The following is a 24,402-nucleotide window of genomic DNA, read 5'->3' on the forward strand; positions in this document are numbered from 1 at the left end:
TTTCCATTTGTTGTTTGGTACGACCTAGAATGATATTAAACCTTGTCACATTGCTATGAATTCCACTGTTGCATTGGGGGAGGGACTCAACATGAAGATTTTTTTTTGTAATCTTCATTCTCATCGTCGTCTCCATCTTTTCATGAATATTATGTGGTAGTTGTTTACAATTGGGGTTCAAATGTTCGGGTTAGGATTAGGGCAAAAAGTTAAGGCTTGGGGAGAGAGAAAACTTTTAGTACGTGGAGAGAGAACTTTTGGTACATGGAGAGAAGAAGGTTTTAGTATGTAGTGAGAGAAAACTTCAGTACGTAGAGAGAGAAGAGTTTTTGTATGGGGAGAGAGTTGGTTTTTGCATTTTAAATTTACTCTCATTCCCGAACTAAACTTTCTTTTAACTTCTTGAATAAATTATCAAGGTAACATACTTCAACAATCTTTGAATGGGTACTTGGACATTCATATTGTTGAGAGATATTATGTTATTGCTATGCTTTTTGTTAACTCAGAATATTAGTTATATGGCTTTCATGAATGAGGTGGAATTAGAAATAATGGCTACTATATTATTTTTTAAGTTCATTTTTATCATTATGGAAGAGCTACAATTCAATGATGTATAGAACATTTTTGCTATTTGTAACTTATTAGAAATCAATTTTGTTGTTCCTAAAAAATCTTTTTTTTTTTAAAAGAAGTTAATTCTTTGTACACTCAACAACCAAGGGCCCATAAATTTTCAAACTTTAGATTTTTGTCAAAATTAATCATTATAAATACAGTAGATGTCTAATTGAAAAGAAAAATGTGAAGATGTATAGCATGGGGTAGATTAGAAAAACAAACATGTATAATTGGAAAAGTATAAAAATAATAAATTTTATTTTCAAATTAATTGTTTAATTATGGACTAAGAAAATTTAAGAAAAACATATTGTGGAGGTTGCTTAAATCATAAACAAGGATGTATTAGTTGTTAGAGTAAATAATTAATTACTAATTATTTATTCTATTTACTTAAGCTTACTTAGGTAAATGCATATTTTGTATTTAATGCATGTAGTGGTTAGTTGTTGACAACACGGGAGTTTGTTCCCTTCTAGCATGTTCCATCTTTTGTGGATATGTGTTGAGTTGTCATCCTTATCTTCTAGCACCTTCTAGCTTGTTCTACAAGCTTCCATGAGCTCTTTATAAGCGGGCTCTCTCATTGTATTTTCATCACATATTGTATATTTTAAATACATTTTCTTCTTGTGTTTGCATATGTGGTCTCTCATGTCCGTTTAGGGTTTTTCCCTTGCTCCATGCTCTTCCTCTTCTTGGCTTCTCTTTGACAGGTTCTCGCATGCAGGTGATCTTGGGCATCTTCGGAGTTGGCTTTCCTCAACTCCAACATTAGTCAATTAGGCAATATGGTGTGAGCTATTTTGTTGTAAGTAATTATTTTTAACTGAGTAGTGTGATATATAAGTTCAATTTAAATGTTATTATTTTATGTTGTTTTAACAATCTTGAAATGATTATTTTATTGTCTTTCTTAACTTGAATATTTTTTGTAAGGGAATTTATGAATGGAGTGGAATTGACACTAATGGCTACATTATTTTTAATGCATTCTCTACCTTAAACATAATAATTAAGTGGTGAAGCATTTGACATGTTCTTCATTAATTTCTTTTGAAATTAACCATAATGACAAATCTCAATCATTGAAGCATTCATTTACAATTTTGCTTTTCAAATTCTTCTATTCCATATGTTTTAATGACCTATTATCTTTTATATATGTGATGTTGATTTCTTAGACATGATATTTTGTATTGCGGTGTGTGTCCAAGGCAGTTGTGGGAGGATCGATAGAAGTATTTTTTATCCTTTCTCACAAGTTTTCTATTACTTCCATACAAAACTTCTAAAATAAAGAATTCAATGGTATCCTTTTGCTACTTTAGGCAACTTTTCATTGAATAAATAAGGGATTTGACCTAGTAGCCTCTCAAGCTAACTTTGCATAGCTACAATTCCTAATCCCTATATCAAAATTTGTTGATTTTTGGTGAACCTTCGTAGGTGAGTGAAGAGCTTAAAGCTAACCTTTCGGCTTTTCCGCATTTATGGAGCTCTTTGTAGAATTCATAGAGAGTGAGGTGGTCTAAAAGTGTCATTTTAAAATATTCACCTATTATTTGCGACTAAGACCCCCCAAATAATTGTTCACCCAAAAATGGTATTTTTGGCACAAATTGACCAATCACCAACCAAGAAAACTAAAAAATGATCAACTATTAGCACATGTGTGATCAGCTATTAGTACATGTGCGATCTTTTTTGGGGATTTTTATGGCATTAATTGAGGGTGAAAGGTAGTGGTAATTGGGGGGTGGATGTGGCGGCAATGCGTACATGGATGGCAACTGGCCCATTTTCCCTATCAAATAATTATGCAGCCTATGTTGTTTCCTTTAATCATAGTTGCCTATTTCTTGTATCCCTCATATCAAACTAAAAGGATGTTGGGATATATATTGAAGGTAAATTGGGTAGCTCCACTATTGGGTACCTAGTTATGTTGGAGTACATCAAATCAAGTAATACCAAACTCCACTGAAATTTAAAATACCAATATTTCTAATTCAATAAATTGCTCATTATATAGCTTAAAAATAAACTACCCACCATAGTTAAAAGCAATAATCCTCTTAAATAAATATATATATGATGTATATGAATTTGTTCTCTAATTTTTAAATTGAAATACATTAAAATGTGAAAAAAAGTACGATTTTTTTAAAACATTACATTATGTATACATAATTGTGTTTCAATTCAGATGATGTCAAATTTCACACTCTGTTAGTAAGGCATCATTCTTAGCGGATTGTTAAGCTCCCTAGATTTAACAAACACGCATTAAGAACTCGTCCACTTCATAAATAGACTAAAAATATAAACCTACCTCGTTCCTTATAATAAATTGATTTTAATAAATATTTAGATTTTATGATAACAGAAAATGATAGTGTATTCAATTGAAACCTCTTCATAATAAGTAGTAGAAGTAAATAATCATCTATCTTAGTAATTTTACTTTGTTGATGATGGTTAAGGTTGTTCAAGTAATTAGTCAAGTAGCTAATTAATTATTATCCAACCAATTAATGCAAAAAAAAAAATATTGAAAATCAATTAAACGATTATATTTTTTTAAGTTTTTAGGATATTAACAATGAATTTAGTTAAATAAATGTTCATTTTATAGGTTAGACTATAGAATAAGATACCAAAAATGATTAATCAAATGAAGGAATCTTTGGAATTTATTCAACCTATGTTGAGATTATAATTAGATTAGCTAATTAGGATTTGTTTTATTTAATTAATGTTTAAAAAGGATATAGCCAAAATAAATTTAGTGTGGTATTTTAAACTAATATTTTCAATTACATGTAATGATCTATTGAATTAAAATGAGGAAATTTTTGGTGTGTTGATATGATTTGGTTTATTTTAAATAAATAATCTTGATAATTGTTTGGTCTATATAAAGAATTATTTGTTTAATATATCTAAATTCTAACTATTATTAAGAATAAATTAAATTTATATCTTTTATCCATACATTAAAATTAAAAAGTTAATAATACAACAAAAATAATTATTAATGAAAAATGAAATTTACTATCATAATTACCTCTATGTGAGAGTCTTTTCACCAATCAAATAATTATGTGATTTTACAAAAGTATTAGTCAAATAATTTTTAAATCTTAAAAGATTAAATCACATTCATTTATTTTTTTAAATTACATAATTTTAATTTCAAAAAATATATTTAAGTTCTAGTCACTTCAAATTAAAAACATACATGATCAAAAAGAATATTTAAGTTCCAATCACTTCAAATTAAAAACATACATGAACATAGTTTATTGATATATTTATTTGTTTTAATGAATATTTTATTTTATTTTATTAATGAAATTTGACATATACAATTTTAAATCATTTGAAAATTATCTCTATAAATTACAATTAATTTTTTTTTTTAATTGTTTATATTTATTCTTGTTATTTTTTATGATCTCACTAATGACATATATGTATTTTTAATCATCTCACTTGAAGGCTTGTTAGCCGATAAGCTATTACCTCGGGGTTTTTGGCCTCTCGTGGGTACATTCGGGTTGTTAATGAGACCATATATTTCACTTGTTCTTCACCTGGTTTTGCATCTTCTCCAAACCAAGGCCTTGTGATTTCCTTGTTATTTCTTTATTGCAATATCATTATTAGTACAATTCTTTTGAAGGTTTTTGAATTTATAAATACAACGAATATGGAATTTAAATAATCTAAAACCAAAAATGGTTTTCATTTTTTGCATGTAATTACAAGACTACCGCCATTTACACTCTAATTAATGTCTATGCCATGTTTCAAAGCTACCATTTTGCAACATGCAAGGATGATGTGAGCCAAGTTTGAGGGGTTTGGTATATGCCTTGAAATTGTATTTTCCTAAAAAGTAATTAGAACTTTTTCAACATATCTAATTTATGCATATCCAATGACCATTGTAGTTGAGGAGACCACATTTCTTTGAGACATCCTATGAAACAATTAATGTGCCTTCTCTATGCTTCCAAATTTTGGGTTCATGTCTAGAAGGGTAGTTGTTGTAAAAATACTTCAGAAAATCATAGACTTGCAAAACAAGCTGAGCTATCGACAAGGTAAGGAGTCAAGCCATTTCTGAGTCACGAGCAATGTCGAGTTGCTCGCCACCTATAGGGACTGAGTTGCTCAATTGCCAAAGGGGAGCTCGACAGAGGGGACTAAGTTCCTAGTCAGTGGAAGTCGAGTCACTAAGTTCAAACAGAAGCCGAGTGATGCGGGGAGAAATAAGGGTATTCCAGAAAATGCATGATAGAGTTAATGGTTTCTTCTCCATTTTTCCCAAATATTATTAACATGCATGACAGAATGTAATGGAGACAAGATCTAAAACACATTAGATTTGGAGATGGAAAACATGCTTGCTTTCTTTCTATTAACTGAATCAAACTCATACATGTCTAGAGAATAAACTATAAACCCTAGAAGAACAAAATATCTAAAAAACTTAAATCAAACTTACAGCAATGTATGGTTGCATACAATAAACTTGGAGCAATCACTGGTCATACAAGTCAAAACATTACTTTCACAAAAAACCCATAAAGTCATCCACACGTGTTGTTGTTGGATCTGATAGAACTTTCTACCTCTGTTGTTTTGTTGAACTCAATTGACTCTCAAAATGTACGAATTTGACTTATAGAATGAAGGAACATCCCCCCTTTTTGTCTCTTGCGGTCAACTTGAAATCTCCCTCTCATTTTCAAAATTTGAACTCACCTACCCGTATTAATGTTTCTAACTATTCCATCTACACACCACCAGACTTGGTAGTTGGACATAGGGCTCCAAGGAAAACCAAAAAAATTAATATTCCAACATTCCCCCTTTGTCCTAAGCCAACAATACCAGGATCACTGCTAATCTAAATCAACTATGCCAAGACTTCCTCTTAGGCCCACAAAATTTGCTATGACCAATGGCTTAGTGAAAATGTCTGCTAGCTGCTACTTGGAGTTGGCAATATTCCATTTTGATTTCTCCATTTTCCACTAGCTCTCTAATGAAATGATATCTGATCTCAATGTGCTTGCTTCTCCCATGAAAAAATGGATTCTTTGTCAATGTAATTGAGGAAATGTTGTCACAAAATATTGTGGTTCCATACTCTTACTTTTCATTCAAATCTACCAAGATTCTTCTTAGCCAACTAGCTTGACATGTTGTTGCATTTGCTGCTATGTATTCAACCTTTGTTATAGATTGAGAAACAATTTGTTGCTTCTTGGATGCCCATGAAATTGCACCCAAACCCATATGAAACATATAATTGGAAGTGTTCTTTGTATCATCTAGACTTCCAGCCCAATCACTATTAGTGTAACCAATTAGCCTAAATTCATTATCAACAGTATACAAAATGTCAAATCCCTTGTTACCATTCACATACCTTAGGATCCTCTTTCTTGCTTGCCAATGGGAATCCTTCAGAGCTTCCATGAATCTTGAAATCGAACTTACTACATGCATCATGTCAAGTCAAGTTGTTGTCAAATACATCAAGCTTCCAACCATACTTTTGTACAATGTTGGATTCACATTTCTGTTGCAATCTTCCTTGCTCAACCTCAGACCTATTGTTGGTGTTGGGGATACCTTACTGTTTTGCATTTTGAATCTCTCCAAGATCTGACTTGCATATTTTTTTTAAGAGATAAAGATGACATCATGCATGTGTTTTACTTCTATGCCTAGATAGTACATCAAGAGACCTAAGTTTGTCATCTCAAATTCAATCTTCATGGCCTCTTTAAATTCACTAATTAGAAAATTAGCATTTCCAGTGAAAATTAAGTCATCTACATACAAGACAATAATCAATACCTTACCATTTGTTTCCTCGATGTAGATTGTGGGCTCACCATCGCGTTACTCATCAAGTATGAGTCAATCCTGTTATACCATGCCTGTGGAGCTTGCTTGAGCCCATAAAGAGCCCTCTTCAACCTATACACCTTGCGTTCCTCACTTGCAACTTCATAACCAAGTGGCTACTCCACATACACCTCTTCTTTTAACACGTGATTCAAGAAGGCAAACTTCACATCCATTTGATATACTTTCCATTTGTGTTGGGCTACAATTGCTATGATAGCACACATGGTTTCCATTCTTGCAACTGGGGCATAAGTCTCATCATAATCTCTGGCATACTGTTGTTTGTACCCCTTGACCACTAGTCGTGCCTTATGCCTATCTATTTTTCCTTCATCATTGCACTTGGTCTTATAGACCCATTTAACTCCAATTACTTGTTTCTTGGGAGGAAAAATAGTTAACTCGCATGTTTCATTTCTCTCTATAACATCTATTTCCTCATCCATGGCATTACACAATTTGTTTTCTTTCATGGCTCTTTCAAAATAGATTGGATCGCTATAAGAAAATAATACAAAATTAACACTCTCATCATAGTCTTCATCGTACATTTCATCTTGGTATATCTCTCTTAAACTTACTCTTTCTTGGCAATAAGAAGACAAAAGTAGGATCAGAATTTTTAGTACTTTTGTTGCTACTTGTAGACACCTAAAAACCTTTAGAAAATAAAGTATTTTTATTTTCTGAAAAATTCTTGATGACATCATCATTTATTAATTAATTAATTATTTAATTTATTTATTTATTTTTATGCCATTAAATCCCTTTATCTTAATTAAAAATATTTAATTAAGGAATCCCTCCCAAAAATGTTTAAATCTTATTTAAACTTTATTTTCTTATTTATTAATTATTTAATTAATAAATTGACCAAAAAACCCAAAATAAATTAAAAATTTATTTTTTGCCCAAAACTTGGCCAATTTCCTTAAGACCACTAACCTCTTCCAAAATCTTCTAATCCTTCTTTAATTTTGATTAAAGGCTAATCCCATCATTTCCTACCCCTAATCCCAACTCAAAATATTTAGTTAAGATTAAATATTAATCCTCATGTTTATTAAAAAAGTTTTAATAAATATCTCCTCAACCCAAACCCTTGAAATAAATAAAACTTTATTTATTTCCTAAAAATCTAATTTATCCTCATCCTAAGAAGTTATAGACTCTTCTAAAAAGTCTTCATCCTCATCCTAGGAAGTTCTAGACTACTCTAGAAAGTCTTTATATTCATCCAAAGTCTAGACTCTTCTAGAAGATGTCTTTAAACCTAATCCTAATCCCCTCCTAACCTTGTCACATTCTCTAAACATGGGTTAAGACTTACTAACCCAAGCCAAAGTTAACAAATATCTCCTCCTTCACCCACCCTCATTAAATGCCATCCACTTGCCTATCCCTAAGCTAATCCTAAACCATCCTAATCCATCCTCTAATCATTTGCACAATCCTAAGCAAGCTTAAAACCCTCCTAATCAAGCCCAAGTCGAAATTCCTCTCATCTCCTTCAAAATATCCCAACCATAAAACTTTATGAAGCCCACTAGGCCATAAATGACTCTTCCAAGCCCTTTTATTGCTCTTACAAGCCATTATGAGGGTCTTTATGAAGATTTTATCCCTTGAGCCTCTTTTGTTGACTCATCCTTTCCCTTTCCTCCATCCTCTCAGCCTGTGATATGTGTCACTCTCTGATTGGCTGTAAGGAAGCACAATCCATGTGCTCTCCTCTCATGCAATCTGAGCCCTCCATGAGCTTTTTCCCATCTTTGCATCTTAGCCCTCAATCCCTCAAGCCTCTTGCCTATAAATTGGATCCTTCCCCTTTGCAAAACAACACAATCCATGAAGTAAAGTCTTAATGCCATTTTAAGAAGCCATTTTACATCAAAACCATACACTCACACCCAAATTCCAACTCCATTTGAAGCCCTTTTTGAAGCATAAAGCTTGAGCATACATCCTATCTATTTAGACAAAGCTACTCAACAAGAGAGCTTCTCATTGAGAGAGCCCATTAATGGCTCATATTCTCAATTAAGAGTTCATCTTAGTCTATCTTGAAGTTTATGAATTTTGTTTAGTTTGTAGAAGCTTTATTTAAATTTGGTTTGTATTAGCATACTAACATTGCTCATATACACTACTAATTTGCATACTAATTTGGGGTTGTTTAGAACTACTAGGAGTTGATTCTCTGCATGTTTGAGGTCGCTTTCCTTTTTGCCTCTGCCTGGAGCTATCAATATTTGTTGCTTCTTCATCTTGCTGATTACCAACGTCATCTTCTTCATCAATATTCAACACTTTACTTGAAGTGCTTGAAGATTCATCCACCGAGCCATCCAATGATTGATTTTTAAGAAACTCCATATCTCTTGAAATGATGATCTTCTTGGTGATTGGATTATACAATCTAGAGGCCTTTGATTATGAACTATAACCTATGAAGATGCACTTCACACCCTTTCCATCCAACTTTTTCCTTTGCTCCTTTAGCATGTGTGCATATACTACACACCTAAACACTCTCAAGTGCTCAACTGTCCATCTATGTCTTGAGCATGCCTGAAGAGGAATCTTGTCACAGACTGCCTTTGTTGGACACCTATTTATCAAGTATATTGTTGTTGCTACAACCTCTCCTCAATATTCAGTTTGGAGTCCCTTTGGTTTCATCATGCTCTTTGCCATCTCAATAATGGTTCTATTCTTCCTCTCAACCATTCCATTTTTTTGCGGAGCATAATTGGTTGTAAGCTCCTTTTATTATGTCATTTTTTCTGAGATACCACAACTTGGAGGGGTCTTCAATCATGCTCTTTAAAGTTGATTGCTGATGTACTTTTGTGCATGCATGTCTGGGAGGTACAACAACAATTTGAGAAGAGAAATAAGTCTAGATCCTTAAGGGGAACATCCAGTTGCTTGTCATTTGGACTGTTGCTAGAACATTCTTACTCCCATCTTTCTCATGAATGACACACTTGTCATTTTCCATCAGCACCTTGTAACCATTTTGAATGAGTTGTCCAACACTCATCAAATTGTACTTCATGCCTGGGGAAAAATATACATTTTGGATTTCTCTCTTCTCACCTTGCTTGGTGTGGACCATTATAGATCCTTTGCTCACAATAAGAATGGTTCCATTGATTCCCATTCTAATTTCAGATTTGAAATTCTTATCAATATATGAAAATAGAGTTACATTACCACTCATGTGGTTGTTGCAACCATTGTCCAAATACCATACCTCATGGTTGCCGTCTTCACCAATGTTGCACATCATGAAGACTGTGGGATTGTTTACTTCGCCCACATTCACATCAGCCACATTTGCATTCTACTTTAATTGATCACCTTTCTTTTCCAGCATTCACTTGCATAATGCCTAAATTTATGGCAATAATAACATTCTACATTACTCTTATTAGAGTTGTAGTTCTTCTTACCTCCTCTAGAGTTATTTTGAGAGTTGCTTGCTCCCTCTTGATTGTTTTCTCGTCCTAAGCTTTCTCCTCCAGCATTCCTTTGTCCTAAGTTTCCATGACCTCTACCTCTAGAGCCTCTACCAGAGCCATTTCTTCCTCTCCCTTGCCTCTTGTATTGGACTAAGCTTTCAAAGCTTGCTCTTGGGAAGTTGTTGCTGATCTATTAATATGGTGCTCATGGGTTTGAAGAGTAACCATCAACTCATCCATTGTCAAAGTAGTGAGGGCATTTTCCTCTTCAATGGTCATCACAAGATTATCATACTGTGGAGGTAGACTCCTCAATATCTTCTCCACTATTCTCTATTCCTCGTAATCTTCTTCATTTTATTTCAACTAGTTTATCAAACCAAAGGTCCTTGAGCTAAAGTCTGCAATAAACTCATTATCCTTCATTTGAAGGTTCTCAAACTCCCTTCAAATCATCTATGGCTTCACTACACAAACTTTATCATTCCCTTTGAAATTTGTCTCAAGGATATCCCATGCTTCCTTCGAATAATTAGTTGTTGCTATCTTAGGAAAATTTGTTTCTGTCATGGCTACCTCAATCAAGCTTAAAGCTTTTGTATCAATTCTTCTTGACTACTTTAGCTGAGTCTTTTAATGGTTGGTGAGGGAAACATTTTGTGCTAGGTCGGTTCCATCATTGAACACATTTATCACAAACTCCCACAAGTCATTTGCAACCATAATGGTTCTCATCTTCTTTGCCCAAGTGTCATAATTTTGTCCATTAAAGGATAGTGGTTGTTGCCATGTCTTTCCTGCATCTCCAACCATGTCTCCTACACAACAATGTCAAAAACCCAGAAACAATGCCCAAACTCACAAGGATGTGGGGCCTTATAGCTCTGATACTATGTAAAATAACTTAAGAAAATCAAAAACTTGCAGAACAAATCAAGTTGCTCGGTAGGGCAAGGAGTTGAGCCAATGTTGAGTTGCTCAACACCTATAGGGACTAAGTTTCTTGGTCGCCAAAGGGGAGCTCGGTAGATAGGGAGCTCGGTAGAGGAGATTGAGTTTATGGTCAGTGGAAGCTGATTTACTCAGTTCAAACACAAGGTGAGTGATGTGGGGAGAAACAAGGGCATTCCAAAAAATGCATGATAGAGTTTATGGTTTCTCCTCCTTTTTTCCCAACTCTTACTAACATGCAAGGTGAAATGTAACAATGGAGACAAGATCTAAAACACATTAGATTTGGAGATGGAAAATATGCTTGCTTTCTTTCTATTAACTAAATCAAATTAGAGAAAAAAACTATAAACCCTAGAAGAACAAAATATCTAAAAACCTAAGATCAAACTTACAACAACGTATGGTTGCATACAGTAAACTTGGAGCAATCATTGCTCATACAAGACAAAACATTACTGTCACAAAAAACCCAAAAAGTCATCCACACGTGTTGTTGTTGGATCTAATAGAACTTTATGCCTCTATTGTTCTATTGAACTCAACTGACTATCAGAATGTCTGAATCTGACTTATAGAATGAATGAACATTCCCCCCTTTTTGTCTCTTGTTGTCAACTTGAAATCTCCTTCTCATTTTCAAAATTCGAACTCACCTACTTGTATTAATGTTTCTGACTGTTACAGTTGCAGACCGTCAAACTTGGTAGGTGGACGCAAGGTTCCAGGGACAACCAAAAAAATTAATATTCCAACAGTTCTAAGTACATGTGAAAAAATCTTATATTATGCTTCAGTGGATGCTCATATCCTTCTCCAATTTTTTTGTAGCTTGTACAAAACACTCTTTTGGTCACATACGTTTAGTGTTACCAATTAGAGATTGCACTTCAATTGCTTGGTGAAATGTCTTGTGGGATAAATGTTATACCTTGGGGTTCCATGATTGCAAACTATGTTGGATTGTTTGTGCGAGAAAGCAATAAAATAAGTGAGTAATGATTGCATTTTGTGGTGCATAATGCTCTGTAGCTATTTGTGTTACTTGGTGATGGATTTTGGGGAAACTCATAAATACAAATCAAAAGAAGGATTATAATGTGATAGTCTATCATCTAGTCAGATTATATGTAATCTCAAATAAGATTGTAGATTGAAACATGATAAGTGCAAGCCACAAGCAATTTCTGTTTGGATTGGTTGGAATTTTGGTAAATATCATTTGTTTAATAAGTGAGTCAAAGTCATTATAAAGTATGTATGTTCATTTAGTACCTTCAAAAGCAATAGTCTTACATGTAGTCAGATTATATGTCATCTCACAAAAGACTTTAGATTAAAACAAAGAAAGAGTATACGATAGATTACTATGGTTTGGATCTAGCAAATTTTAGAGAATAATAGGATTAACTTTTGTTCTAAAGTATTTATGTCTTTAATTTGTTTATTATAGTTTTCTTCCACTATTTGTTGTGTTGAGCAAAAAAAATCAGTTGCATATTTAAAATTGTGTATTAGTTCTTGACATATAGATGGCTAATTTGAAAGTTGATTTTTCAAACCAAATCAAAATAAAGAAAAACAAACATTTTAGCAAATAATGTTCACTCTTTATAATAATAAGTATTCATTTATTGTTACAAGATTAAAGTCATTGGGTGAGTCAACATTAACTTTATAACTATAATTAGTTGCTAATCTGATATACTTAATTCTTATGAAGCATGGTTTAATTTAGATGACTTTTGATGTTGAATTAAAGCTAACAACAACAACAAATAGACTATGCGAAGTGAATTTTGGTTATATGAAATTTATGAGATTGCCATTTTTTTTAAGGATACCCTTACCTTGGCCAATCCTAATTTATTTTAGAAAATACCTAAATTTTATCATTATATTCTATTTATTTTAGAGTTACCAATTATTTGTATATATTGTTATTTATTTGATAATATGTATTACTTATGCATTGTGTAAAGGCTCTATCTAGGCATTTTACATCCAACATTGACCGCATGCAACTATCGGCTATGCCCTTGCACCTATTCTCGATGCAAGTGCTAGTATATGTCATCGCATTAGTTACATAAACATTTCTATCTATATTCCGAAAGTTTCAACAAAGAATCATCAATGGTGTCTAAGAAGTTGATATTATTTCCTCACATATAACATGATTTATTGTGTGTTTTAATTTAGCTAATAAAATTAAGGCAAACATATTGTACAAGGTTGGTTCAATTTAAAATGAGGTTGCATTAATCAAACAAGGTGATATGGTGTGAGCTATTCTATAATAGTTTTTAGTGTTAAAGTATAATATTTAATTATATTTCTAATGTTATTGTTTTATATATCAACAATATTTGAATGGGTATACTAATATTGTTGAGCGATATTATTTTATTATTATTATTTTTGTTGATTTAGAATAGTAGTTGTAATAACATTCATGAAAGAGTTGGAATTGGTAATAATAGTTATTATATTATTTTTTATGCATTTCTTAATTTGGACATAACAATTAAGTGGTGGAGCAATCTTGCATGTTGTTACTCTACTTTTGAATACACGTGATTGTTGTAGAATTACAATTCAATCACGTTTATTATTAACACATAGATTGTTTTTAATATTCACAACTTATTAGAAACTTTCACTATTATAAATAAAATCTCTTTAGTTTCAAAGAATCTAACACTTAAACCACAAGCCATACATACACTTTTAATCTTTAGATTTTCATCAAAATAAATCATTATTCGTCCACTAGATACCTATTTGAAACCAAAAATAAAAATGTTTATTCTTTCAAATAAGACAATAAAAAATTCATGTTGGGAAGGGTCCATAACATAGGATAGGTTAGAAAAAAATAACATTAATATAATTGAAAAAGTATTAAAATGCTTAACTTCATTTTTTAAATTTAATCCCTTCCTTAGGAACCAAGGAAAATGAAGGCTAGCATATTGTAGAAGGTTTCTCAAATCTAAAACAAGGTTGATTAGTCAATTAAGCAACATGGTTTGAGTGATTCTATTGCAATACTTAATTATTTTTTATTTAAATAGTTTGATATTTAATGATAATTTGAATGTTTTTTTTTCAAAAATTCTTCAACAATCTTGGAATGGTTACTTACGCACTCAAATTGTTGAGCTAGATAATATTATTATTGTTTAAATTCACTTAGAATATTAGTTATATGGGAATTCATGAATAAGGGGGAATTGTCAATTGTGGCTATATTATTATTTTTAACACATTCCTCAACTTGGACATAATAATTAAGTGGTGGGGCATCTTGCATGTTCTCATGTGCCTCTTCTAAGTTGGGTGGTGAACTCAAATACTTATCGTAGGACATACATCATTATGGAGGAGTTACAATTCAATGATGACTATTATCAACACATAATGACTTATCAAAAATTACTTTTACTATTCTCCAAAAATCCTCTTTATTTTGAGAAGGGGCAATCATTTATATACTTGATAACAACAAGCCCATAAATCTTTACATTCTCATCAAAAAAGAAATCATTATTATTCACTAGAAAAATATGTAGAAATGTTTATCCTCTCAAATAAAAACAATAAGGAATTTTGTTTAAGGGATCCATAACATGGGTGAGGATAGAAAAACCATTAGTATAATTGTGAAAGTCTTGATATAAAGAGTTTGTCACCCTATAAGGTGACTTATAAAAAATTACTTTTACTATTCTAGAATATATTTAATTTGGAAGAAGTTAATTATGTATAGGCTCAATAGTCAAAAGGCAGTTACTTTTCAATATTTAGAATTCATCAAAAGACTGTATGAATTTACGTTCTAAAAGGTTCATAATATGGGTTCACTTAGAAAAAAAAACACCATTCATATAATCAAGAGGGTATTGTTACAAAGAGTCTATCAAACTAATAATATCTACTATATGTAAAATATCATAAATATCAGTGTAAAACCCCTACACCCACTAGTTCAATGGTTTGAGTTTATTTGGTCTATGACACTAATAGCGTGACTCCCTAGAGATTACTTTTATTATTGTCAATTCATGAATGAGGTAGAATTTGCAATAAGAGCTACATTATTATTTTTGTCACGTTCCTCAATTTGGACATAATAATTAAGTGGTGGAGCATCTTGCATTGTCTCTCTTCTAAGATGGGTGATGAACTTGGATTCTTATCTTCAAATGCACACCATTATGGAGGAGTTAAAATTCAATGATGACTATTAACATCACATGATGACTTATCATAAATTACTTTTACTGTTCTCCAAACATACCTCTTTATTTTGAAAGAAGTCAATTTACTTGATAACCACAACCCAATAAATCAAAGAAGTCATTATTCATATGCTAGATATTCACTTGAAAACAAATGTGAAAATGTTTTATCTTCTCAAACAAAAGCAATAAAAAAATTTGTTGTAAAGATTCATAACATGGGCTAGACTAACAAAAAAAAATAGAAAGTCTTGATATAAAGAGTCTATCACACTACTAATGTGACTTATTAGAAATTACTTTTAATATTCTTGAAGATATTTATCTTGAAGAAGATAATTATTTATACGTTCAATAACCACAAGCATGTTTCTTTCCAATTTTTACATTTCACTAAAATAAAACATTATTCATATACTAGATGCCTATTTGGAAAAAAAAATGTGAAAATATATATCGTCTCGGATAAAAACAAAAGTGCATTTATGTTGTAAAAGGTCCATAACAATCATATAACAAAGGGAGTATTGTTACTATAATAAAGAGTCTATCAAGCTAATATCAATGGCAAAACCCACAAAATATCAATGACAAAATCTAAAAATACCTACCATCTAGTTCCTGTAACTTGAATTTACCTAGTGATGAAGAACTTTTGTTTTCCAAAGAGGAGTCACAAATTCAAATCCCTACTAGTTCCATGGCTTAAGTTTGTTTGGTGATGAAGAAACTTTGTTCTCCAAAGAGAAGTCACTAGTTCAAACCCCTATTAGTTCCATGGTTTGAGTTTATCTAACGATGAAGAAATTTTGTTTTCCAAAGAGAAGTCACAAATTCAAATCTTAAAGAAAAATAAAAGACTTGTAATTTGTCAATAGATCCTTGGTCTACTAGTCTACCTACTAGTGAAGTCGAATGATTCTGAATGAACCCAATAAATTCAAGTCTTGCCAAGTATGTGACTCCAACGCAATAAGAAATGATACCCCATGATAAATTTTAGCAAAGGATACCCTTCAGTCCTAAATACTTAAAACCTTACAATAAAAAAAAGCTTATAATTTTAAAAAATTACAAATTCGAATCCCACAAGCACCATTCCTCCACAAGAAAACACAATTTTTTCCCCTTAATTGTCAGAATCTTCAGGAACGGGAACATCCTGGTCCAGGCGCCAATGGCCGTCACTGCCCTGGACCATGCCCTTGTTCTTCTCAATCCACCATGATGGAGGAACCAACTCTTCTTCCTTCAACCAATCCAGATGCTTATTCACCAGACTAACATCTCTATCCACAACCAGCTGAAACCCCTTTTTCCCCTTCCCCTTCCCCTTCCCCTGCATCCCCGCCACAGCATGCAAATAAGAATCCAGATTATGCCAGCAAGTAGCATTTCCAGAGTCTTTAACAAACGGCGAATCACCGGTATCGGTTCGAATCTCCACACCGACGTCCTCATACCCAACAGGAGGATACAGGGGAACCAAATCAGGGGAGTTCGTAACACGCAGAATTTTGAGCTCAGGGAGCAATTTAACCACACACTTCTTGAACTCCGAATTCCCCACCCGGGGGCTAGCGAATGCGATCACAGTCACAGGAATTGGGGACTCTGAATCCTCCAATCGATTCAACCCATTGATAACAATATCAAATGCACATAGCGTGGCAAGAGCAGCGCCCAGGCTATGCCCAGTTAAAGTTATGCTCAATTCATGGCGCTCAAATTTGTAAACCTCCAGCAATTTCCTCAGCTCGGCGAAAACCTGGTCTCTGGCGCTCCTCTTATTGAAGGGCGATTTGGGATCATCAGATGTGTAGACTTCATACCATCCTTGGTGAATCTTCAGGGATCCGTCCCTCACAGCCTTCTCAACGGTCTTGTCCAGATAAGGGGGAGAATTAGTAGGGAGAAGATTCGAAACCGGGACCTCGAGGGGGCTGAAATCCTCAATCCACTCCAATGTCTGCACACTTCCTCTCCATGCAATGCTTATATCTCGGCGCCCGTAGATTGAAAGAGGCCAGCCCTGTGCAGTCACTGCAACGTACCCCATCCAGTTCGATTCGGAGCTCCATGCTTCCCTAGAAAGGGATTTTATGAGAAATGGGAGCGTTGTTTTGGAAGTGGCGTATAAAAATCTTGAGATTTGGTATCCCATGTTTGGTAAGCCCACTTTGGCGAAGAAATCTCGCTTGCTGTATCTGCTGCTTCCCGCGTATTTTGATCTTTGCTCGCTGTTGAATGCATCGTATGTGGCCTGGGCTTGGTCTCCGTATAGAAGTATGTTCTTGCGGAGGTCCAGATCGAGAGGATCCAACAGCCCTGCCCAGTTGTTGCTGCCCTGCAATGATCTCCACCTCCTTGCAATGTTTCCCACATCCATTATGATCTCAGATGAAATGAAATAAAGATGAATCAGTCTTTTTTACTCTGTTTTGGTAAGATCTAACAATCTATGGAATCAATCCTTTACTAGCTTTTATAAGATCAACAATCTATGGAATCACTCTTTTACCGGTTTTTGTAAGATTCAACAATCTCTGGAATCAACATTTTACTGGTTTTTATAAGACCCTGCAATCTATGGCTAAAATTTTCAATGTAGTCGCCCAATTGAGCTTACAATTTTCCGTACCCATATCTTTTGCATTACAATCCTGTGTCAATAAATAGGCTTCAACATGGCGGGAATGACCATGAGAATCCCAAAAAAAAAAAAAAAAAAAATTTATGAAAAGTGTGGAAAAGAATGACCATGAGAATCCAAAAAAAAAAAAAAAAAAAAATTTATGAAAAGTGTGGAAAAGAATGACCATGAGAATCCCAAAAAAAAAAAAAAAAAAAAATTTATGAAAAGTGTGGAAAAGAATGACCATGAGAATCCCCAAAAAAAAAAAAAATTTAATTAATTTTATGAAAAGTGTGGAAAAGATCAGCATGTTTCTTTACTTATTTGCCACTCCAGGGAAGGTGATGATCTGACATATTGTATTCTATAATTTATTCAGTATCCCGTTTTGTCTTTTTATGCTAACTTGTGGCAAAAGAGAAAACAATAATAATAAAAATTGCTTGTGGCTTCCATTCTGCTCATTTCAATGGCTTAATTAATGTTTAATGAATTTATATGATAAGCAGTATACGGCTTTGATAAAGGAAATAATTGTTTAGCTCTTATTGCAGGTTATTGGTGAGCATGGACTTTTCTTGCAAATTGCTATAAACTTGCTATTGACTCTTCGATTAGTGCAAATCCCACAAGATAATCTCTACGTTGTCAAGTTGTATGAGATTGTAATGGAGTTTTTTGTTTGTTTTAAGGGTATATAAGATTTTTAAGTTTCGTGTAGTAAGTTGGGAAATTTTTAGATTTAAAATAGATCTATTGGTATTAATATAATTTAAAATGAAAGTCAAACTCATAAGTCTTTTTAAAATTGGTGTTTGGAATTACTTTAACATAATTTTTAAAGATTTTATATCATATTGAATCTATGATGCATATTGGTGTACCTATCTTTACAATATAGGTAAAGTATGTTGAAAGATATTATATTGTATGCATTATTCTATTTTTAAAAATTATCATATTATTATATATGCTTCAATATGACTAGAATCTAATGTTCAATGTATTGACAAGTAGATGAGCTTAATGTTATGAAGTTTTAAATAGTTGTTTTCTAGATTCAATTGTGTTTGAGTTTTTTCATCAATACTTATGATCATGCAGACATCAAAAAGACTAAATAGTGAAGGAACAAAAGGAAGAAGATAGGTTGCATATAAAATAGAGAAAGAAAAAGGGAAAAAGGAAAAAGAAAGAAAGAGGAAAACTACAACAATAAAAAAAGAACAAGAAGGAAACGACAAAATAAACTAGCAATCGCACCTTAGGGTGCAATGAGTACACCGAAGAAATATAGGAGGTCAACTAGCAAAAGAATTGATTTATTCATAGGCATGAATATAGAAGTGATAGTTACCCAAATAAATGTAAGAAAATCAAATTGTAACTTTAGGAATAAACTAGCTATATTCATAAATCTAACCTTAACCTAACAATAATAAAAATCATAACCCTAACCATAGTAGAAACCATGATGTGACGTCTTCCCCTAATCATAATTGTAATCCTAGACCCTATTCATAACCCTAACCATAATAGAAATCATGATGTAAAGTCTTTCTCTAATCATAATTGTAATCCTTAAACCTATTCATAACCCTAACCATAATAGAAATCATGATGTAAATTCTTTCCCTAATCATAATTGTAATCCTAAACCCTATTTATAACCCTTGCATCAACATTGGACAGAGAGATAGAGGGGGGGGGGGGGGGGGGGGGAGATGATAGAGTTCACATCGCTCCATGAATAATTCCACGACACTTGTCACTTCTCTATCTGAAAATTTTGTTTTTTAGTGCATGTGCGTTGGAGATCTTCTATCACTACTTGAGCTACTGGTAGATGGTGAGTATTCATCATCATCTGACATAGGCTCATACACATATCTTACTTCTTTTTTATGTTGTTTTCCCCTTCCTAGCTCTTTAGGTTCTTATCTACAACTTCCTTCATGAGTCCAAGAAGCTCTTCTCACTCTTTTCCATTAACCAGGTGGCCTTTTTCTCTTAATCCTGAGTAATTCGTTAATAGTTTCATTCTTAGCGAAACTCATAACCATATTCTCCATAACTAGTTTTCTTCTTGATCACTACAATATTTTCTCCTCAAATGAACATTTTGTAATCAATTGATGTACAATTATAGTTTTTTCTTGGCCAATCCTTTAAGCTTGTGATTGACCCTATAGATGGGCAAAAGGGTTGAAATCTAGATCTAGTGGAAGAATAGTATTAGATCTATCAAGTGTGCCCTAAGGGGTTGTAAGACCCCTTAAGGAACACTTAATGGTTGTAATTGTTGGAAACTACAATCAAAACAATTGTTATGTTGTCATTGATGTCAAACCTTATTGGTAAGATATTTGCTAATAGTGTAGAGTGTGATATCAGTTAAGTTGTTGATGAGTTGTTATATTGGTCGAGTGGTTTTATGAGCTTGAATAAGTTGTTTGAAGTTGTTAAAAGTTGAATTGGTACATCTAGAACTGAGGATAATCAAATCACCCTCATCTCAGTTATTCTATTGTTCCAACAATTGGTATTAGAGCTTTGGTGCATGCAAGGAAATTTTGAAGGAACTTATGCTAAAGATTAAGATGTACAAGAGAGAGGTATCTAAGTTGAACAAAGAGAACTTCCCAACATGGCCATGACTGATGAGATTGCATTTATCTAGAGTTGGAGATTATGTGCTATACTTCTTGGACAATGATTATATTAAAGTGCCTAGACCCATGAATATGGAGAAAATATATGAGAAGTAGAAGCATAGTCAAAATGATAGATTTGCCATCTTCCCTGAATTATGATGAGTTTGATGATGTGAAGGATTGCACTATGGGGGAGACAAAAATGTGTTCAGGGCTAAAGAAGAAAGTTTGAGAGGAAAGTTTGATGACATGAGAATGAAAAAAGGAGAAAATGTTGCAGATTATTGTGGCCAAATCAAAGAGGTGGTGAGTGCAATTAGAGGAGCTAGAGTAGACATATCTGATGAGACTATGATAAAAAAAAGGTACGTTGACAATATGGCTAAGTAGAAAGAATTAGCATTGTTATCTATGGCAACATATATCTCAAGATGAGGTGGCATAATGTACAGTTAAAGATCTCACAGTCTATGACAGAAAATTGTCTAAGTGTTAGACAATTTTACTAGCAGCACGGAGACAATTTTGGTAATGTGCAATCTACAGAGATATCTAGCATGTGCACAATTAGAGACAGGTAATACAAAGTGTCATTATGACATGGCTAAGTGTGTGGTATAGTATAGACAGTATGACATCAGATTTTTTTTTTTATTAGTAAAAGCAGTGAACAAAGCAATACAGAGCACATCAGTAAAAGGTAAATTAAAGGTTAAGGAATTTTTTGGGTACGAAATAAATACTTAACTAATTAGGGATGACATCCTAGATGTTAACCCTATGTTAGCAAGAGTTAATTTTGTAATAAGTCAAGCATGTGAAAGCTTGAAGGCTGACAAGGACAAAGTTTTGTTAAAATGTAAGATATAAAGGAAGACTAAAATTTGCAAAGTTAAGGGTGACGCTGCAAACTATGTATGCAATATGCGAACTTGTGTGAAGGCTATGTGATGAGAATTCTAATGTAAAATTAGAGATATACAAAGTACAATGGTCAACAATAAAAAGGTTTTTGTATCTATCTCTTTTGTATAAAGGCACTACAGTGTATAATTGCATGTTTGGGCAGTGGGTTCTTCTTGCATACATTTATATTTGTATTACCAACTCTTAACAAGGTTGAGGATTTCAACAGGGCCTAGTCCTCTAACAAGGACTGAGATACTATATGTATTTCATAGACTCCTAACAAGGTCAATATCATCAACATGATTCTTTTGTTTAGTGGATCATTTTTTCGATACCTTCCTTGTCAGGGTTTTCCCTTGGCCAAGGTTCCCCTGGTTAACAAAATATAGTGTTATGAATTCTCTATGTATGGATTTATTTACTATTCAACATTGTTGGTTTACTTTCATATGCATGTTATAAAGTAATTAACAATATTCAGTTGTGGAAAAAAAAATTTAGAATACTAATTCACCTTCCCCTCTCAGTATTATCTATTTCTAACAAGATATCGAGGAATTTACTTCCTATATATGCAATTAGAGCATCTGCAATTCAAGAACTGAGATGTACACCTAATAATGATCTGATCTTGTATAGTCTAATTGGAAGGCTCACAATACATTTGAATTGGCAAAATTTGATAAATATATACCTTTTAGAGTTGAATATGCTTTCGAGTCTCAACTAACCCTTGATGGATCTAAAAGAAATAAAAAGAGAAATCATGTGGATAGTGATAGTGAATCAAATGATGATCTTGATGATATAGAAACATTATTGGCAAGAAGGCTACCAAGAGGAAAAGGGAAACACAAAGGAAAACTTCCTACAGTTTTTTTTACATGTAACAAAGTTGGTCATAGTGCTTTAAGATGTCCTGATAGAGATGAGAAGGAGGAAAGTAAAGACAACAAATATTAAGGAAGGAGATACAATAGAGACAATCAACGGAACATGGACTACAAAGGAAAAGGTGAGAAATCTTATTACATTGCTAAAGAGGGTGGTTCTAATAGTGATTCTGATGAACATGACAAAGAAGTTGTTTATGTTGCAATGGAAGATGAATTTGATGAAGATAAAAAAATTAGAGAAAACTACACTAATCTCATAAATGAGTAAGAATGATAAATGGATAATTGATAGTGGTTGCTCACATCATATGAATAATAACACAAGTAAGTAATTGATAAAAAATTAGAGAAAACTACACTAATCTCACAAGTGAGTAAGAATGATAAATGGATAATTGATAGTGGTTGCTCACATCGTATGAATAATAACACAAGTAAGTTTGGAAAGCTAGAGCATTATAATGGTAGTTGTGTTAAGTTTGGAAATGATGCACCATGTTATGTGAAAGGTAAATTATCAATTATATTGAATGACAAGACCATATGTGACAATGCATATTGGGTTGATGGATTGAAATATAATCTATTAAGTGTGGCATAGTTGAATAGTTAAGGCTGCTGAATTGAATTCCAAAAAAGAAGGCAATAATTTATGATGCTACTAGTGAACTAATTGGAAGTGGAGAGAAAACAAGATGTGACTTGTTCTATCTAAAACTATATGATGATACATGTATATTTTCACAATTTAAATATTTTTGGTTCTAGTATTAGAGGTTGTTTCATGTGAACTTTCATAATTTGGTAAGCATTAGTAAGATGGAAAGAGTAAGAGGATTACCCAAATTGGAAAAACTTGATAAGGTGATGTGTAGACAATGTCAATTGGAAAAAATAAAAAGTCTAGTTTCAAGAGAAAGGCCTATTCTTCTGATGATATTTTAGAGTTGGTTCATATGGATTCATGTGGTCGTATTGAAGTGCAAATCTATTATGACGATGAGTAATTTATTCTATTTGTTCATGATTTCTCTAGAATGATTACTGTGATATTTCTAAAGAAAAAAATTGATGCTTCTCAAATGTTTAAGTGGTATTTGGCCAAAGTTGAAAAGGAAAAATGGGTAAGAGCCTAAAGTGCTTGAGATCAGACATAGGAGGTGAATTCATATCTAAGGAGTTTAATATATTCTACAATAAAAAAGGAATCAAGAGACAAATGTGTGCACCAAGGATTCCACCACAAAACGAGATAACCAAAAAAGGAATAGATCAATCATGGATTGTGCAAGAACACTGATGATGGAGAATAATGTTTCACAAAAGTATTGGAGAGAAGTTGTAAGTATTGTTGTTTATACACTAAACTAAGTTCCAGTTAGAAAGGTACAAACAAAACCCCTTTTGAACTATGGTATGATTATGCATCTAACATCAAATATTTCAATTTTTTTGAAAGCAAGTGTTACATATTGAAAGGTGCAAGCAAAGGAAAACTTGATGCAAAAAGAGATGAAGGTATATTCCTAGAATATTCCACTAAAAGTAAGGCATACAAATGTTTGAACACTAACACTAACAAAATTGTGGAAAGCAAAAATGTTAAGAGTTGATGAATTTGTAAAGAAGAATTAAGAGGAATGCAAGAAGGAACTTTGAGATTACATAAACTTTGTCTACATATATGAAGGAGAATCCAGTACTTTACTTGAACTAGAGAAGGAGACGAGCGTCAAAAAATTGGCACTATGTAGCATTAGCAGACAAACTCTGTCAAGCCTCAGCATGTTGTTGAGCATCAAGTTGTAGGAGCCAAGTCACCAAGAGAAGTCAAACGTCAAAGAGAGAAAACCAAACACTAGGTAGAAATGTCAAGTTACAATCGGAGAAACCTATTGAAGCTAAGAAATTGGGACCAAGTGAATTAGCACAAGGAGAAAGAAGATCTAAACCTATCTTGGCAAAATATGTGAGAAGACACCATACATTAGATCAAATCATTGGAAACAAAGATTCAAGAGTCATGACAAGAAACAATTTGAAGAATGACACATATTTACTATGTGAGTTTGAGCCAAGAATAATTAA

At 32.9% G+C, this 24,402-nt stretch overlaps 1 protein-coding gene across 1 annotated transcript; it reads right to left on the reverse strand.

Moving 5' to 3' along the window:
• Positions 1-16,235: 16,235 nt before the first annotated feature.
• Positions 16,236-17,969, reverse strand: LOC149550577 (phospholipase A1-II 1-like). The gene has a single exon (XM_089793560.1). The coding sequence runs from the start codon at positions 17,607-17,609 to the stop codon at positions 16,350-16,352; it is 1,260 nt and encodes a 419-aa protein (XP_089649686.1). The 5' UTR covers positions 17,610-17,969; the 3' UTR covers positions 16,236-16,349.
• Between the last annotated feature and the right edge of the window lie 6,433 nt (positions 17,970-24,402).

Source organism: Cupressus sempervirens, chromosome 7 (assembly GCF_028749045.1).
Source record: "Cupressus sempervirens isolate cs-2001-9-10 chromosome 7, ASM2874904v1, whole genome shotgun sequence".
NCBI classification, from domain to species: Eukaryota; Viridiplantae; Streptophyta; class Pinopsida; order Cupressales; family Cupressaceae; genus Cupressus; species Cupressus sempervirens.